General features: G+C 47.1%; 1 protein-coding gene across 1 annotated transcript in view; it reads right to left on the reverse strand.

The window, feature by feature from the left end:
* Window positions 1-19,104, reverse strand: part of LOC8031232 — a 92,242-nt gene that overhangs the window by 12,057 nt on the left and 61,081 nt on the right. Inside the window, exons 2-4 of the mRNA XM_002404738.5 lie at window positions 5,456-7,838; window positions 3,318-3,454; window positions 2,320-2,447 (exon numbers count right to left, since the gene is read on the reverse strand). Of these exons, the coding sequence (XP_002404782.4) occupies window positions 2,320-2,447; window positions 3,318-3,454; window positions 5,456-7,838 (2,648 nt within the window). The remainder of the gene's footprint in view (window positions 1-2,319; window positions 2,448-3,317; window positions 3,455-5,455; window positions 7,839-19,104) is intronic.

Raw genomic sequence — 19,104 nt, forward strand, 5'->3', positions numbered from 1 at the left:
GTGAGTCGTGTGCTGTGCTGTAAGAGGCAGCTTCCGCATGCCCCTGCACGTTTTGATCTGAATGAACACCGAACCGGTGTGTGTCCATAGAATCACTGCTGCGTGATGCGCGATAAGGACCACAGGTTAGCAACCGTACTTCACTGGCTGCATTATTCGCATAGAATGTGAACCGGTGTCGCTATACCCCAAAGTCTAACGTTTACAGGGTGTTTCTAGAAACGTGAGCAAAATCGTTTCTCCGAAGAATACGCATCGCACAGAAAAAGGTTGACGCGTAGTGGTCTCTACTGAAGGGCCCAATAAGGAGTATTGTTAGCGTTCAGTATGAGGACCTCAAGTTCGTCTGCTTCTTGCACAGGGGTTTGCGATGATGCCAGAACGCCGAGCTCTTATTTGGCTGATTGAAGGAAAACAAAAATAGTGGGTAGACCTTAAAGGGATACTACAACGAAATTTCGGCGCTCATTTTTTGGTCTATATGTGTTCAAAGAAGCAGTATCCCATCGAACATGCCAATATATTGTTAAAAAAGTCTCGAAAAGAAAAGAAACAGAGAAACGTTTGATGCCGTAGTGGTCTCTATAGAGACCACTACGGCATCAAACTTTTCTCTGTGCGATACGTATTTTTTTCACAGGAACTATTTGGCTCACGTCTCGAGAAACACCCTGCATACATAGAGCTTGCACTGACGTCACATCAGCTGTCATTACGGGGGTTGGGCCGCTGAGTGCGTGCCTTTTTCGGCATACATCTCGCTCAAGAAAATTCGTTATACTTGGCAAAACAAGTGGGAATGAGCATGGTGCGATAGGCATTCTAGTCTAAATACTGCACGCCCAAGTTTGCTCTGCACAAGGGACACAGGCGCGGGAACGCAGCTTTACAAGATGCTTAACCGGCATTAGCGCTCCCCTTTAAGGTGACATATTGATTTCATTGAATTATGCAAACAGCTTGAATGCAGTGCCATATCCTCCTCTATACTCATGACACCTGGCAGTTGGATGACGGAGCCATAAAGTGCCCGGTCGCAGATTTGGAGCGCGAAGATCTGGTAGAGCAGAGCATTTCTCGGGGAATCTGGTATTCAGCGCACAGCTTTTGCAGCGGCGAGAACCCGAAACATGACTTTCAAACCCGACGAGAAAGGAAGCGGTAGCGCAAGGAATGTGAGGAGCGCGAGCGGACATTTCATCGCTCGGGTCAAGTGTGTCTCGGCGTCCCGACGCAGCGGGGCGCCCGTTACATGACTCTTGTCTGCCGCTCTACCTTTTCACTTTTGGCGGCTGCGTCACGTGACGATCTACCAGGCTTTGTCATGATAGAGGAGGCTATGGCAGTGCCTAATCACCGCGACAAAGAACAAAGTTACATTATTTACTCTATTTACTCGATATCGAACTAGTGGGCACGTTTCCCCTCTTTCATTCATTGCCTAAACAATGATCGCGCATCTAGTTTCCTGCGGGTTATGTGGAGGGACGTTATCTGAAGAGAGCCCGCCAAAAAGCACGGTCAAGAAAAAGGCCGTCTGCGCTAGTGTATATAGCTTGCCAAGCGTAATTATCAGTGTCCAAGCCAAAATCATTCGTGTTCGCGTCTTTGGCCTATCTCTTTTTATCTTCTTAGTGATTGGTATTTCATGCGCTATGCAGAAAAGTAGACATCTCTGTCCCCCACAGTTTTTTTTTTTTCGAAGACCGTTTAGAAGGCGTTTAGCGCAAGAATTTATATTGTTTCATATAGCTATAATACAAATGGGGCTTCATACGAACTGATGATTTGGGATTATCTGAACCTGTAGCATGTTTACCTCGTTAGGCGACGTAAGAGGATTAACACACACACAGACACACACACACACACACACACACACACACACACACACACACACACACACACACACACACACACACACACACACACACATATATATATATATATATATATTCGTTTATCTTCACTCTAAAGGAGTGTGAAGAGCAGGCAAAAAGCTGCGGTTGCAGCTTGACAGGCTCCTGCCCCCCAACACTTGACATACAGTGCAGTATAAAAATCAAACCAAATAATCACTCAAAGCATAACATTTACATACAGAACATTTAAAGTCTAGCCATCCAAGAAATGGAGTAACAATAATCCAGACATAGACGCACAAAATATATACCGGGTCAAGTAATAGTAGAGTAATGATAATGCAAATATTATAACTGGTGAGACAGCATAAATAACTTGTGGTGCGTCATTTTAAAGTTGGCGCAATAAGTATAGTGTAAGTACTGAGCAACAACTGTCATTGAAATGTACGCTTACCGCTTGCTTTGCCTCATACTCGAGAAGTTGGTAGTCTTCCGATTCTGGATTTCTGTAGTTTCGGTTGAACACCAGCTTTTGTTCACCCAGGCGATCGAGCTTCAGAGTCAGTCCGACGGTCACAATTGCTGCGGGGGAAAAAAAGTATTGCTCTATGTACCATCTATTTTATTCGAAAATATAGTACTAGTAATTGACACGGCCTTCGCTAAACACAGGTAGCATTTATCTACGAACAAGAATAAGTTTAAGGACTTCAAAACTGCGCAGTGTCTTCCGAACGTTATTGCATCGCTTACCAGTCACAACTTGTAATCCCGTAACCCCTTGGGTGCTCATAACGATGGGGATAAAATGAGATTGCAAATTTGTGCGAAACTTATTCTTGGATATGATGCCACAATGATTGTATTCTTGATACTAATATAATGAAGGCTAACAAAAGTGAGGGACGAGGACGACTTGTACCGGTACATGTCCGTCCTCACCCCTCCCTTTTGTTTAGCTTTCATTTTTACTAGTATCTACGTCCACACGCTCGTCCAACCCTCTCACTTTCTGTATCTCTCTTTCTTGTACTCATGAGCCGTCATTTGCCATAGAAACGTTGCTCCAGCCTACCGAAGAACCATTACAAAAACACATTCCAATGAAGCTACTGACTCACGGTCTAAAATGTATTTTTCCCCATGGGAGCACTCTGTCACAGGGCGGTCTATATTAGCCGTGGCATACTAAAGTCTGTTGCAGGTTAAGAAGAGCAGGACAAGCCCCTCCGCAAAGCTCTCTGTACGCCACGCTTTGTGGTTTCCTCCTCTCCACTCGCCTCCCCTCCAGCGTTCGCTCTGCTGGATCGGGAAGAGAGGAAAGCTTTTTGAGAGGAGCTGATCCTGATTTTCTAACCTCCAGCAGATTATTATAACTAACATTTTTTTTTAAATATATGTCTTAAACGCGGTAACACCGAGTTAAAGGTGATTAACAAGCTGTAGACTCACGCGTGCAAGGTCCCCTAGGCACGGTCCTGGTGAATCCTGGCCTACAGTGACAAGAACTAACGCCAAGTTCGGCCTTGCACCACTCGTTCAGCTGGGAGTCGCACGTAGAGTCATCGCCCACGATGCATGTGTCGATCCTAAAATGCCAAGCATGCACAATAAAGCACGAACGACGACCGACAGCTCCTAGAAGGCTCCACGCGTCCTATCTTTTCAGGGAAACCGAAGCGGTTCTGTATTTGAGGAAAAACACTTAAGTCGTCTTCATTTGGCTTCCAGGATCAGACATATCGAAATTTTCTTTTTCTTTTTTTTTCAGTTTGATGCACGGAGGCTGCAGAAAATCATTTTCAAAGTCCCTCTGAAGCCCGTCCTTCCCGGAGCGTGACGTCACATCAGGAATTATCGGAATCTCCGCTTTCGCGCATCGTCAACACCTATCAAAGCTATGCACGCGCACTCTCGCAATTTTCAAAAAAGGATCAGGAAAAGACGTCACGACTGGTATCAGCGCGAGGAAATAAATCTGGCAATCTTGCAATTGCACGCGCTACCCACACGAGCGACGCGCGCTTGGCGGCCCAAAGATCGTAGTATAGACGCTTTGCAGCAGCTGTGCATGGACGTCGCCATAACTGACCTTCAGTTTTTGTTTCCTCTTATTTCGTTTATTTTACTTCATCATTACCATAGCAGGCCAGGTTATTGCCATATTAGATTCCATTGTGTCCTTTTCTAAAGCATCGGCCTTTGTAGAGGATCGTCAACTACCGTTTCAGTTGCTCGGCATCTCGGTAAGACAAGAGAAGGTCAGCAATGGCGGCTGTAATTTGGCGCGTGTGTAAAGCGTCTATATGTACGTAACGACTGGTCGGAGGTTTTTCGTGTTTTCTTGCATTTATTTAGATCTTCGGGGAAAACGAACGCGATATTCAGATTCACGGGATAATAACAAGATAGAATTTACCTCTGTCTCGTTTTCTGCGAGAATCTTTTCAGCTTCCCCGTTAATCTTACGCTAGCATGGTGTTCAAGTAACTCAGCGATGCCACATCGCTCGGGCGTTGAATAAAAGTAATTAAGTGGTTTTCTATAGTATGAATGCTACCCAAATAGATTAAACGATTACATTTCATTCTAGTTTTCTTTGCACTTGCCGTTTAGTATTATGCCTCACTTCTAAGATATTTAAAAGCAGTACTGTCACAACCACATTATGATTTGGTTGCTACCATGCCTTGACAAAGAATCAAACAAGTTTGAACCTCATAAAGAAGGCTGCGGTCAAATGAGCGGGAATATATTGACACATTTCAATTCAGGCTCTCTTATTGCTTACATTGGCCCCGTGTGCAATGATGCTTATTATAGAACAGAGTGTAAACATATTGGCTGCATGGTTGGTCATTCTCCCAAACGCGTTTAAATGCGGTAGCCTCATACGGCAGGTGATGCCTAGGGCAGGATGAACCTTACAATTTTAGTGCCTTGTGTGGCTGGTGGTCTTAGTTCATGCGGTGCCTAGGGCGGGGTTTTGTATAAAAACAAATTACGACACACCATTGTCTTTTTGTGACGCTGCAGCGCGCTTTCCTTCATTACCACCCGGATGCAACATTTTTTCACAGAAATTTCTGGGTCAACAAAAGAAGGGAATTGCGCTTTTCTGCTTTTTTCACTCCTCGTTTCGTGCGCTTTCTACACCACCTGTTTCTGCTCCTCTTTTTCTTTGTTTTCTACCCCTCTCCGCTCCGCGCGCTTTATGACACCACCTGCTTTTGCTCCTCCCGTTCCTAAGTGCTGGGTCCGAAGCGTCAGCAGCTGACTCGGCTTCCAGGCCGGTGACCGGAGTTCGATCCTTGGCACCGGTTGCCGTTTATCTTTAAGATCGCTTAGCGGTTAAGGACTGACTGACCTACGCATTTCCGGCATAGGCGGCTCTTGAGGTTGGTTGTGTCTATAAGGCTACCAATTTAAAAAGCTACCGCTTTAAAAAAAAAAAAAAGGGGGGGGGGGGAACAGAGGAAGACAAATACGTCAGACAGGCGCTCGTCTTTGGTCTTTTTTTTTATGCGCTCTGTTTTTATAAGGCATCATAACCAACTAGCCCAGTTTTCAACATTTGTGATGATGCTTACCTCACAAGTGTGGTGTTGTGCTTAGCTCTGTAAGGCGGCCTGCGTCGAGGAGGGCCCTTGGAGGTCTGTTTCTGACCGGACGTCGTCTGTGTCTTGGGCCTCGGAGTGCTTCCCAGGGGAGGTGAGCCCGGTGGTCGTGGGAAGCCGTGCGACAGCTCTGGCGGGAACCCAATGACGGGGCGCACATCTTCGATCTCCACCGGAATCACGATGGGTCTTCCCGTCGGTGACTGGTGCTGCTGGTGTCTGACCGGCGCTCTCGTGTGCGTCATCTCCGGAGTCAGCGTCCCCTTCCCGGAAAGCGTCATGACAGCGTCCGAGTCCTTCGTGTTTGGCTGAGTACTCGTCGGTGAAAGGCTCACCAGCGGTGTCTTGCTGGGCACGATCTTGTCGATCGTCGGAGTTCCATATATGACCTCCGGCTCTCGGTCACGTTCATCCACCCTTGACGGGTACGCCTCGGTGGGCGCGGTTTGCGTCACCGTCGTCTTCGCTTCTTCGATCTGGAAAGTGTCGATGGATTCGTCCGAGCCTCCTACCTCACTCCGGGTCGGTGGAATTGTCTCGAACGTAGGCTGCTTTGTTTTGGAAGGTGTGACATTGTGGTTGATTGTCCCGATGGAGTGAACAACGGTGATGTCGAATACGGAGGGTTCAGTTGGTTCTGTTATGATCTCGGGCTCTTCGGCTGTGTTGACAGTCACTCTGGTACTGTTGTGTCTGTTCGAAGAGTCCAAAAAGACTGGTAGCCAACCTGACACAGGACCAGACGGCACATCGCTTGGTCTATCGAAGGTATCGCTTGTATCTGTGCTGTGAGTGTCCTGGCTGGTACTTTCGCTAACATCCGGCGGCCTCTCTTCAGACGCCGTTCCCACTGACCGCGTCGGGTCTATGCTTGCGCTCGTGGATGTCACGGGGCCCTCATGAATGAGCACGATAGTTGACTTACTGGAAGGAAGCTGTTCCGTAGTGGACTCCGGGACGCTGTCAAGGACTGTCTCTCGGTGCATCGTAACGTCGTCCACGTGCCCATTGTGAAGGTCTACCTGAGACAGGGCCGGAGTCGCTGAGTGTCGGTCGTTCTCCATCGGTGGCATCTCAGGCTGCCTGTCTTGCTCATTGAGACCAAGCAGGTGACTTACTTCAGAAGGCGTTGGGTAGACAGTCGGCGGATGTGGCAGGGGAACGATGTGAATGTGCTGCTGCGGATGGTGCGGGTGGTTTGGATGATTCACTGGCGGGAAGTGCAGGTTTGGCGGCGGGGGCCGCGGGATGGTGTCAAAGTGGCCTGGTTGCGGAGGGGCTAAATGTGGCAGGTTTGGCCTTGAGTGCTGATGGTGTGGAGGGTGCGGGGGGTGTGGAAGGTGATGAGGAAACTGCGGCGGGCGTGGCGGAGGGGGCGGGAAATTGAAGTTCGGGGGACCTCGGTTATTGATGCGTGACGGCAACTTGTGTGGTTGCGGCGGTGGCAGAAGGGGAGGAGGCGGAAACCGCATGGACGGAGGTCTAGGCTGGTTCGCGTCCCCTCCTAGCAGCTGGATGATACCGCTTAAGATGTTGTCAATAGACGGCTTGCCGCCGCCCCCGCGGGTTCGTTCTGACGCTGACACGGGAGACGGCATGATGGGAGTCGCCTCTCGCCCGTGAGAATGGTGTGGAAAGTGCACCGATGCCGACGCTGTTGACGGATGAATGCTGCGCAGAACCCGGAGGCTGGGATCCAAAAGCTCTTCAGGGTCTTCGTCTGAGATCTCGGACGCCGATGATGGGGACGCAACGTCTATAGCTTCAGGCCCGGGAATAAACGACGCCTCGGTGGAGCCTGTTGGGGGTTCAATGACTGCTCCTCCAGATGCTCGCGTTCCTGTTTTTTGATGAGCAATTGCGTAGGAACTACTTGATGAACTTCCTCCTTCTAGAGCAAGCTCAACTATTCGCAATTGTGAACTGACGGTGCTATTGACCACGTCTTCGTTATTCAGGTTTTCTTGAAGAACGGGCAAGACCGAGCGTGATACCGTGGAGAAGACGAACACGGACGATGAATTTGGTCTCACAGGTGCCTTTTCTGTTCTTGTGTATTCTTCCAATAGTGAACTCGAATTAACTCGGTCTTGCTGCTTGTGTTTTTCGGTACGAATTGGCAAGGACGTTGACAATGTTTCGAATAGGGAAACCGGAGTGCTATGGCTGCTTGATAGAATCTCACCGGGGTCCTTCTCAATAACAGAAGTGTTTGTCGTTATTTGATAACTAGGGATGAACGTAGATGGTCTTGTGATGTATTCTTGTGAACTATGAATCAATGAAGCTAATGTGCCTCTAGAAACTTCCTCGGGCTGACTATGTGTGATGGTATGAGTTGCAATAATGTCACCATCTGAAAACAGAAAAGAAGACACATATAAGAAACGAGCCTAAAATAATGTACTCACATAGATTATCTTCACTTCAACAGGTGCTAGGACGCCAGTTTTATACATGCTGTTAAAACAGCGTCGGAAATCTAGGAATCAACATCGTAAAACGAATATGCGAATAAATAAATTCAGAAAGCCATCCAGACATTCGTTGAAATGTTGTTGCACAGAAAGGTTTAGTGCGGAAAATAATTATATCTTATTCTGAAATTTGGATAGAGTCTTGTTTGACGAGCTACGTCAGACGTAAGTGGTATGAGAGCTTGCCGAACCTTGGACTCGCCTGTATATTTTCTTCGCTTATGGCAACAAAAAGAGGAGGAGATTGTCTTCGTTCACAATTCCTGTCCCAGTTCCACTATGTCTCCATCGTAGCTCACACTATCACCCAGATCTCTGTGCACAGAGACGGGGTTCTTGAAGAAGAAAAAAAACTACAAAAACGATTTAGAAAAAAAAAAAGAAAAACACTGAATTACGTAGACTATCAGTGTTAGAAAGGCGAGCCGGGCGTGACGCCTTCGTTCTTTTCCAACTACGAGGCACGTCTTGACGATGCGCCATTTTTTTTTTCGATGCTGAACGTTATCAGAAGTGCCAGTGACCTCCAGGTGACTGACACGCGTGGTCCTCGCCGCGGCGTTGATTGCCGCCACCGGGTAATGCATCGTGGCGAGAAAGTGTCCTCAAAAAGGCGCACGACTAACGCTGAAGCACGCCTCCGCGGTGACGCGAACACTGGAAGCCATTGTCCTGGTTCCACGAGTGTGGGAAACGAGCAACGTCGTTCCTGTTCCTTGCTTTTTTTTCTTTTTTTCTTTTTTTTTTAATTGTTTTTTGTTGAGCATTGGAGACGAGACAATAGCTTTTGAGACGTCACCAGCAAAAATAAAGGTGCCACTGCGGGGAGTTTTCGTTCGCTGCGACGCGAAATGACGAGACAGCACACACTCCTGTTTCGACGACAGTAGACACACTCACTATCATGCGTACTTTTTCAAGTCCGCGCCTCTTGTGTTTCGTGATGACAGCACCGGGGCAAGTTTGCCCGTTACGCGTTACGTCGAGAAACGCAGCGTGTGGTGAGGGCCGGGTATCTTATCATCGCTTCACAGCCAATATGACTGTCACACACTTCCGTTTGACTGCGACAGACCACGCTACATGCGGGTTTTAAGACGCTTGTGACTGCTTAGGACCGGCAGCGCTGCTGCGCAACCATTCGTACGCAGTTACAAAACCTTGCAACCGAGTAGGACGGAGAGAGCCAGGACAGGTTTTTAAACCTCTTGCGACGGCCTAGGACCTGCTCCGCAGTAGCGCATTCGGTGGTCCGCCATCGCAAGAGGCTTAAAAACCGGTTTTGTCTCACTCGGTCCTACTCGTCTGCAAGTGTGTGAACGGCGCTTTAGAAAGCGGTAGTAGCGCAGGCAGTCGAAGTCAAACGCCAGAGTGTGAAGCCTTTCTAAGGCTGGTTCACACACTTGCGTTTGACTATATAACCGCGAGCGCCCCACGACCATTTTTTAAGGCTCTCTCTTCGTAAGGAATAGCAAGTACCAGTCTTTACACTGCACGCAAAGTTCCCCTTATCAGATGAAGGCAAAGGTCGTTTTTGGTCTTATATTGTTCAGAATATGTTAGTTCCCACAGATACCGAGTGCTACATTACAAAACCACCTATTACTCTCAGGTCAAGAAAAAAAAAAAACAAAAAAAAAACGCATTTTCACGTGGTGAATGACGTTGATTGGGGCGGAGCTCTGGTGGTGCTTGTCTGCGTAGACGCTGAGCCGCAGCATGCCGAGCCTTTCGTTCGTTTTCATCCATGTCACGCTGCGGTCAAATTATCAAATGCGTATATAACCACGTTCCAAAGCACACATTCTCTTTCTGACACGGATGAAAATGAACCAGAGGCTCGGCATGCTGCGGCTCACCGTCTACGCAGACAAGCACCACATGAGCTTCGCCCCAATCAACATCATTCACCACGTGGAGATGCGGGTTTTTATGCCCTACACGAGCACGGGAGCACGTGCTCACGTGCTCGTGAGCACGAGCACCCGACGCCGGACATCGGACGGACGTACGGACATGGCTAGCCCCTAAGGAGCTTCGCCCCTAAACCATGTGGACTCTTTTTTTTCTCGCCGTCTGCATTGTGTGGACCAATCAAAGCCCAACAATACGCGCAGATTCCGAATGATTTTATTATAACTGGTTTCGAAGAGAGTCTAATAGGTACACATTCGGATAAGAGTCCTCCTTTTCTCCGCGGGCGAAGCCATCGCTTGCAAATCGCCGATAAGCGCCCTTCGTCGACCACTTTATTGGAGGAAAATTCTTCCCAAAAAGGGCGTGTCGCCATCTTTGAACACGCTTTTAATGAGTAAATGAGCTACGCACGGTGGTGGTTTCGGGTTTGTTGGGATGCTTAGAGCGCCTAGATTGAGTTGCCACTACAAAAGGGCGGTTTCAGAATCGACTTCAGTGCCCTTTTAATAAAACGCAAATTGTGTTAAACGTTAAACAGATGCTGGTCGGCGCTTCCCCAGCATGATGTCAACCACGCACCGAAAAAGTAGCTGGAACTAAAATAGGAGGAATGTTGTCGGGTTGAAGGGCCCAAGGGGGGGGGGGGGGGGTGAGACGTTTGAAGAAGAATTTTTACGACTCCAAGCGCATCCCGAGTTGCCCTAGATTCCAGAGATGGGAGATGGAGCGTATCAAACGGTTTTCTTTCGGCTAGTTTGCGTGTTGCAGCCGCTATGTATCAAGCGTATCAGTAGCCCTCTCTACATGCAGGGCATCGGCAAGGGAGAGGAAGATGGCATCGGCATTTTTGTAAAGTGCAAATAATCGAACATATTATGACCAAAAGAGAGGAAAGCGAGCAGTTTTTTTTTTTTTTTTTTTTTTAATTTGTTTACCCGCTCGAGCAGCGTTTGTACGCTCGGTGAGTGCAGCGAACGTCGTTTCGGATGGTGTGAATTCAGTTCCCCCTGATCAGATAATTATGAAATATCAATTCGCGGGACCCAAGTAATTTTTGCAAGACCGAACGCACGTCTAGCGTGGTATGACCTGTATTGTATTATCTCTCCTCCTCCTCCTCCCAAGCATATATTATTTATTTATCCACTCTCTCTCTCTCCTTATCCCTTTGTCAGCACAAGTTTTTATTTCAGTGGTTGCCATTGAGCTTCGAAACATAACTTTCGCAAAAAGAAGAAAATCGATATCCGTCTACAATTGCTGGAAAACAAAAATTAGGCGGTATATTAATCCGTCTAGGGAGCGAAAAAAAAGAAAAGTATATACATATATATATATATATATATATATATATATATATATTCGAACTGGTGCTTTTCGAATTGTGCTCCAACGTCTTGGGGGAAAAGCTGTTCAAATTAGATTTTGTGTGCGCTTTTAATGAGAGTGTCCGTTTTGTTTCACAAGTGTAAGCGTATGTGGCAGTCCTTCACTTCAGAGGGAGAAAGAAAGTTGTACCAAAAACTTTCTTCCATAGCGAGTGTCCAGAGAAGCGTTGGAATCTTAAAGCGGCTGGAGCTAATCGGGCATTTCTTTAGAGCAGCGAGGAATACCAGTCGTGCGTGGCTGCGATTTGGAATTTCCGAATGCTGTCGTTTGTACTACGCTCCGGGGCACTCTCGATTTTAGGTAAGCTTCTTGTTTCGCTCTGGCAAGCATAACTGTGATCATCTGCGCGATCTGTAGCGGCGCTTCGCGAAATTATCAAGCTATATTTGCTAGATATTTGTTTTGCATTATTTAGTGGTATGCCGCTACGGAAGCGACTCGTTCATTGAACTCGCCTTATTTTGTTTAGCTGTATTGCGCCTTTTGCTCTGTTTTTTTTTTTTTTTTGCAAGCAATGTGCGTATATGGTGATGTGAATAAAATTTGTTGAGAACCACCAAGTTTTCAATTTATAATAATATTATACAATAAGAGGGGCATATATCTCATGCTATAAACTTTTTAGGGACATTTTCAATGCACAAAAATATGAAGAGAAAAAATTAAAACTTTGCCGTAACGCTTCATGTGGGCATTTTGAGAACTATAGGACTGTGAGATATGCCATACATGTGTCCATTTATGCTTATCACTAAAAACGACCAACCTAACTGACATCAAATGAAAACAAACAAAAAAATATAGGGACCATGTTCTAAAATTTCCATTCGCATTAACGACTTCAGGACACTCTTCTCGTACCACTTCTCAGTGCCAACATCGCATCATATTGGCAGTGCACTAAAGGGTAGAAGTGTGCTGACTCGAAAAAGGCACAATCCCACTAGGAACGTTTGCGCTGCAATGACACAACTCAATGCAAGAAGTTCGCGCCCCACACCCTGGCTGCACTTTCTGAGACAGACAACCTTTCAGTCGAACCCTCAGCGGACCACAAGGCACGTCGTTGGCAATTTTGACGTCGGGTGCATCCCCATACAGAAAAACACGGCGGATATTGTCGTCGTATACAAATGGCATAGCGGCATCCAGGTCAGCCGGTAAATCACCGTTCTTCACCACACGTAATAGTGACCTTTTGCGCAACATGTTCGCGGAGACGTCCCACTGCAGCGTCGACCCGACGAGCCTCCACGACCCTCTGAAGTTCCGATCGAGTCACGAGGACAGACAGCACAATTGGCAGCCTCCGTACCGGCGCGCCATGAGCGCGTCTGCCGCCCAGACAGGCCGTAAACAACGAAGGTCGTCGTGCCGCGTCTTTTCTCGTGCACTTCTCTCGCACGCCGCGAACTCGGTCCTTCCCAAACGGCAAACAGACCTCTTCTTGCTGGCAGTTTGGGTTGCACGTCCGTCGCTCGAATCACGTCGGCGACTGTTACCGCGGTATATCGCAACTCCAGCGCGCCGCTCGCCCTCCCGCGGACGAACGGAGAACCAGAGGAGCGGGGACGGCAGCGGCGGCGGCGTCGCGGAAACGATTGCAGGGAGTGTTGGCCTTGGTGCGTGAAGCCGTTTTAACGAAAAAAGTGAGCGCGCTAAAAAAGGAATTCTTGTGCTCCGACTTGCAACAGCCTTGCACAAAGGACCGGGATGTCTAATTTCATTAGGGACTTTTCGTGTATCGGATACGCTGCGGACTTCTGGTCGTTTGCATGGCCGCGAGCTCAATCTGTGCTCAACGTGACGGCGGCAAAAGCTCCCGCTAGTAATAAGTCTATTCTTTGGCTAAGTAGGAAAAGACTCGTCGCGCAACGGCATGTCGAGCAAAACAAATCGGGAATGTGTTCGCGTTTTAAGGCCGTTACAAGAACATGACCATTTATTCCAAGCACTTTAAAAATACAGAATACCCGTACATGCTTTCAGGTAATTACAAAGCAAATAAAGAAATGCTCGAAGCAACTTAAGCGCATCTGTGTTAGCCAGCCGTTCGTGACGAGAGCTTAAAACGCGAGTTTTGGCCAGAGGGACCGCAATGTTGCAAATAAAATGGTACAAAAAAGTACGGTATATTAAAATATTTATCCTTGATAGAGCAATAAATAAAACCCCTAAACACGCCGATTATGTTAAAAGGAAGTTTTTGCAACTTTAGTTGGACGTGCAGCGCACTGACGTTCAACCGGCGCTACCAACTTTCACGAGCGGCTTGATACCCGGTCAGGTTTCGTAATCAGGGTTTCCTTGGCTTTACTTCAAAACCTCGGTGTTTTTTTTGTTTTGTTTTTCTGTACTTTATGATGCGTACTTTAGCCGTTTTATGTCTTATATTGCGCCGTCATCAAGCCTCCCATAAAAGTTGGGGCCGTCAGTTTGACGTCAGTGGGCTGCACGGCGAACTGAAGTTTTCGAGTGTCGTATATGGGAGAAGGGGTGTAAGAACTACAACATTACTTTTATTTTTTTAGAGTGATGAGCATGGCAACGCTCCTGGCGCGCACTGAAAATTGTGCTTCCATGGCGCAGCGCAAGCTTGTGGTTGTGATGCTACACCGCCCGGTAGCCTGCAGTCACAAACTTTTTATGAATAACCATAGAGCAATTTGATCACGTGTTGCAATACATTAAAACCGAGACGGTGAGCAGCGAGTGGTGAGGCTGTGACTCGAAGACACCAATACCGTGTTTTCCGGGCCCGCGGACTATACATGTTTAAAAGTTGAAATTTATGGCTGTGCGGACTATCTACGGGTGCGGACTATACAGGAATTGTGTTTTTCAATATCGTTGATTATGACGAGACGAATTCTGTGCACGAAAGTGTATGTTAATGATGATTTATGCACATTATAGGCTTTATTGTGAGCTAAAAAGCAGACATTTGTAAACGTGTGCCGTCTATGAGAAGATTTTCGTGTCGACTAAGCAACCAGGTGCGGACTATGCACCGGGTGCGGGCTATGCACCGGGTGCGGGCTATCTAAGCAATTTTTTTTATTTTTGACCCCAAATTTCCTCCTGCGGACTATACACCGGGTGGGGACTATGGTCCGGAAAATACGGTACTGTGAACGCTGCTCTTCCGAAGCTCGACGGTCACCGTTCGCGGCTCTCTTTTTAGGGCACTAATGGCTAGGCAAAGCGCAAGCATATCTTCATCACCCTCAAAAATAATTCTGCCACAAACAGTAACATGACCGGTGCCTAAAACGCGCTCGCTCACCACAAATCGTCGCAATTTGAGGTTTCTGCAACTTCTAAATAACAGCATGCTCGTTTTCCTAACGTGCATCAGCATCTCCGTCACCTCTAATATGATCCCCCCCCCCCCCCCCCCCCTATACCGCTTCGCATTTGTAGACAAATGAATCATTTTTAGCGCGATGAACAGCGCCAGCAAGCAGGCACACGGGATATCCTGGAGAATCTATCCCCGTCCCTTCCGCCATCTTGGAACTACCGCCCCGCCACCTATAGGGCGTTGGAGTTGCGAATAGTACGTCTCGAAACCTATATATATATATATATATATATCTAGAGAGAGAGAGAGAGAAAACTACATAATTTCGTGTGGTTTGGGCGATAGATACGAGCGAAAGAGTAATCTCTGCTATCGCTGGTGTTCGTTACGACAAATAAATCAATGAATAAATAAATAAAAATAAAACTCGTACTACTGTGTAGGTCACGGTATTTTTACGCTGTAGCTTTCGTTAGGTATATTAGAGTAAGTTTTTACTGGCGAGCTCAGTGGCAGGCCCCCAGAGCGATTGCGTATAGTCACACTGCTGTTGCGGCGTTTGACGCTTGCCAGTTGAATTTCCCCGGTACTGCCCCCCCCCCCCCCCCCCCCGAAAAAAAAAAAAATAAATACGGAATCAATGGCGTTAAAAAGAAAAAAAAGGAAAGAAAGGCCCTGGAAAAAATTGGTTTCGGAAAAAGTGTCCCCAAGTGTAGAAAAAAAAAAAAAAAGATTCCAAAGGGCAAGGAAAACGATATTTCCTGACAACTCATTTGGGAATGGGAGGTATTAACCTCGCAAATTTCTCCCAACACAGTAAGCGCAACCTGGTTTCAAGTGCCCTAGTTCTTCTGCTTATTTTGTCCTGAAAAGGAACAGGGCGATGCACTTTGACACACTGTATTGAAGCGCAGAATAATAGGCTTGGAAGCACTGTATGTCACAGCCATGAGCAATTCAACAGTGTGGAATGCGATCGACATCATACGCTCAGAGAAATCGACTGCAACCATTAAGATGTGGCCCGGGACCGAGTCGGCGCTCCTCCCAAGAAGAGGAGCCACTCAGTGCTCCTCGAAATGCAACGCCATTTCAAGGACCCCTGTGAGGGGTACGCCGGGGGAGGAGAGCAAGCGAAGACCTCCTGCGTGCTGTCGGCCATACCATCCGATTCCCACATTTCTGCATGTCACCCAGAATCAGGTTTCTTGATAGAAGCTACAAAATTAAATGTTTCCGAGGATGCTCTACGACTTCGTCTTTGGAACTTTTGCTCTAAAGTGAATATTTCAAAAGTTCGTTGTTAATATTATATAATTAGTTGATTGGGAAAATACGAAAAATAGCCTAGCTGACTTGCTCTGAACAATGAATTAACTTATTCCTTTGGTTTAGTGTTCGTAAAATTCATCAAAATATTTTTAAAGCTTGGCTAAAGTTACGTGGAACACCTTGTGTGGGTGTGTATGTGCATATGTAGTACTTTATTCAATCTAAACTGCAATTACTGAGTTGGGGATATTTGCGATTTTATCATCTATTATTTCACAATGGGGTCGACGGAAATATGTTTTCCTCACCGCTTGAGACGATTCTTTCCAAAACAATTTTTGCCGGGGATTTTTTTTTTTTTTTTCGGAACCACTTTTGTTGGTGTTATCCTTTCCGGGGCCATTTTTTCCACACCTTAGTCTATTGCCACAGCATTGATGTTTCACTCAATGCGCTTAAGTTAAACCTTCCAAAGTCGAGTTTGTAATCACAACGCGATAAAGACAGTCTGCATACTAAACCAATTTCAAAACCACAGTTCTGGCTTGGATCGTCATTGCGCATATTGAGTCAACCAAATATTGCAATTTCTAAGTGCTATACTGAACGTTAACAACTGGAAGCGATTTATAGAGCCACCGAACAACGAGCCTCACGTCCTGTTAGCGCAACGAGTCAAGCGTGGAAGTGAGATATGCCATACGGCGAGCAAGTGTTCCAAAATACGTCTTCGGCGCTTAAGAACGCAAGGAGGGGCTCGTCGATCAAAAGGAAAAGACACAGAGAACACGCAGGGAACGCGCGATGATGAGGCAGGCAAACCGGTACCGTACGTCATTTGTTGAAGTCGGGGGAAAACAAACGTACGAGGACGCGTTTCGGGGGTGAACAAACGCACAAGATGCCCAAGTATAGGAAACGAACATGCACGGCGTTCAGCTTAAGAATGCAGTAGATCTTCCGTCTCGCAGGCAAAGCCCGGCGGAGTATAACGATCCCGCGTGCTGGAGGCTGCGCTATGGTACTGCGCCATTTTAACTATCAGCGTCTAGAAACGGTAACTCATATACCGCTGAGACCCGCTAAGAACGCTCTTTGAAAGTAAAACGCTCGATGTCTGAAAGGCGTAAAGAATTCAGCAAAATCAACAAAACCTCGCGATCCTGAAGCTTTCGTGGAGAAGTCGCACGCTGTCAGTGATCATCTCGGACTGTTTCCTTTCCCTCTCTCAAGGAAGAAGTTCCCTCTGGGCTTGGCGTATACGATGCCGTCGCATATCGCATGAGCATCGGCGGGCCGGGCATTGTTCCTCGAAAGCAGCCTTTGGAGGGGACGTCCGTGCCAGAAACAATGGTTTCCTCAGCGAGTCTTCCGAGGAAAACGTGGAGACACTTCCCGCTTCCGTGACGATGTTTTGTCGCCGCTGTGCCGGCGTCTCCGCCCCGGTTCCCTGCCCCCCGACCTGTTGTCCGGAGAAAGTTGATGGAATCTAGCGGACAGGACGCGCGCGCACTGGCGCCGTGGACGCATGGAGGAGGGCGTCACGTGTGCCCGGCTTACACATGGCAGCGGGCGCGGTTGTCATCGCTGAGGCACCGGGTGAACTGCGGAGTGACGTATACGATTGTTGAAAACGTTTCGTGTGTAGCGCTTTTAGTTTTAGTTTGCTCCTCGCGAATGGCCCATTGTTAGATGGCGTTTTGGAGGTACTAATGGATTCCGCTCTTTTGTTTGGAACAGAAAGGCGGGCGCTTGAGGGTATACAATTGCGTTGCGCTCGGCGTCCGGTGCGCGCTGTGGCGGTTGAAAAGCCAGGAGTAAGCCGCACGCGATTGAAGTTTATACGACGTCAATGTGAGGATAGATTTCTCCACATTGTACAAGAGGCTCTCGTCCTATTTTCACGAGAGACGTTTCACGTATCCAGGTTTTTCGGTGAAGAGGCTCTGTTAGTTGCACTAAGTGATAAGTCGTATTGCTGTATTGTATAGTACGTTTCTTGACGAGAATAAGGAACATTTTACGTCTGCAGCTTTTTCTCGGGGTCAGACATTACTATCGAGCCTCTAAGTCTGCGCCTGTCCTTTTCGGTTTCCCAGACATATCTATTTTTTCTTTGCATAATTGTTCTGCGCCAAGATGCGAAGATAAGGTCTGGAAATGTGTCTCGACTGCATTACATTTACCGGCGAAAAATGCACAGCGTGTAATTCCTCGCAGATTAAATTGAGCATGTAAGAGCGGATTGAATGCCGCGATATACATTATGTTGAAAGTCTGAGTACTAAGTAGCCTTTTGACAGTAGGGTGTCAATTTGTCGGTCCCATTGTCTCAATAGACCGATCTCACAAAGCGTTGGGCGCATGCGCGAAGCCGCCATAAATTTAGTTCACAGGAGGCAGGCGCCAGTGTTGCCAGATTGGGCTATATATGGCCAAATTGGGCAACTTTTTTTTTTAGTTGGCGTCAGAATTTTGTAGTTGGCTATCTGGTTACTTTGGGCTATTTCTAAGAATGCGGCGAACTTTTGTCGAACCTCGAGTTCGACGCCGAACTTTGTGGTTCGGCTAGTTAATTTTCGAACTTTTATTCAGTTTCGAAAAAAAAATTGTTTCTCTTTCGGCTAGTCGAGAGGAAAGAGAGGAAGGAGAAAGGCTCCAAACTTCTACAAACTTCGGGGTTTTCACAATGCGCAGTGAAGCAATGCTTGCAGAGTTCAAGCGGTCTCCCTACAGCGCAGTGGAGGGAACCAAACAGAACGCACTATTACCTCAGGCCCGGTAGCGTGCCTTCAACCCGGACGCATATGGCTCTGCCCGGACATTGACTGAACTCTGCAAATGCTGCTTTGGTGCCTATTGTGAGACTCTTTAGGCACCCAAGTTTGTAAAAATGAGAAGTCCGCAGTTTGACCGCGAAACAATTGACTACCTTCCAGTCGTTGTCCACTCCAAGAAAGGACAACACAATCAAAAATAGCGTGAACATGAATGGGTGACACTAATATTCTTCACAAAGAAAAAGAGACAAGTGGGATATCAGTAAGGACCTCAGATATTGGGGTTCTGGTTTGAAATACATAGTGCTCTGTGACTGTTCTGCGCCTTTATTTTGTTCTTTTACTGTGTGATCATAACTCTCGTGCTTCACAATAAAGCTGTCTGTGTGTTTTGTACTTCTGAAAACCTATGAAGGAAGGTCCAGTTTTGTACGGATTTTCATTCTATCGAAGCTTTTCTTGAAAACTTCATAAGTAACATAA

The sequence above is a fragment of the Ixodes scapularis genome, unplaced genomic scaffold (genome assembly GCF_016920785.2).
Source record: "Ixodes scapularis isolate PalLabHiFi unplaced genomic scaffold, ASM1692078v2 PGA_scaffold0__279_contigs__length_252992795, whole genome shotgun sequence".
Lineage (NCBI taxonomy): Eukaryota > Metazoa > Arthropoda > Arachnida > Ixodida > Ixodidae > Ixodes > Ixodes scapularis.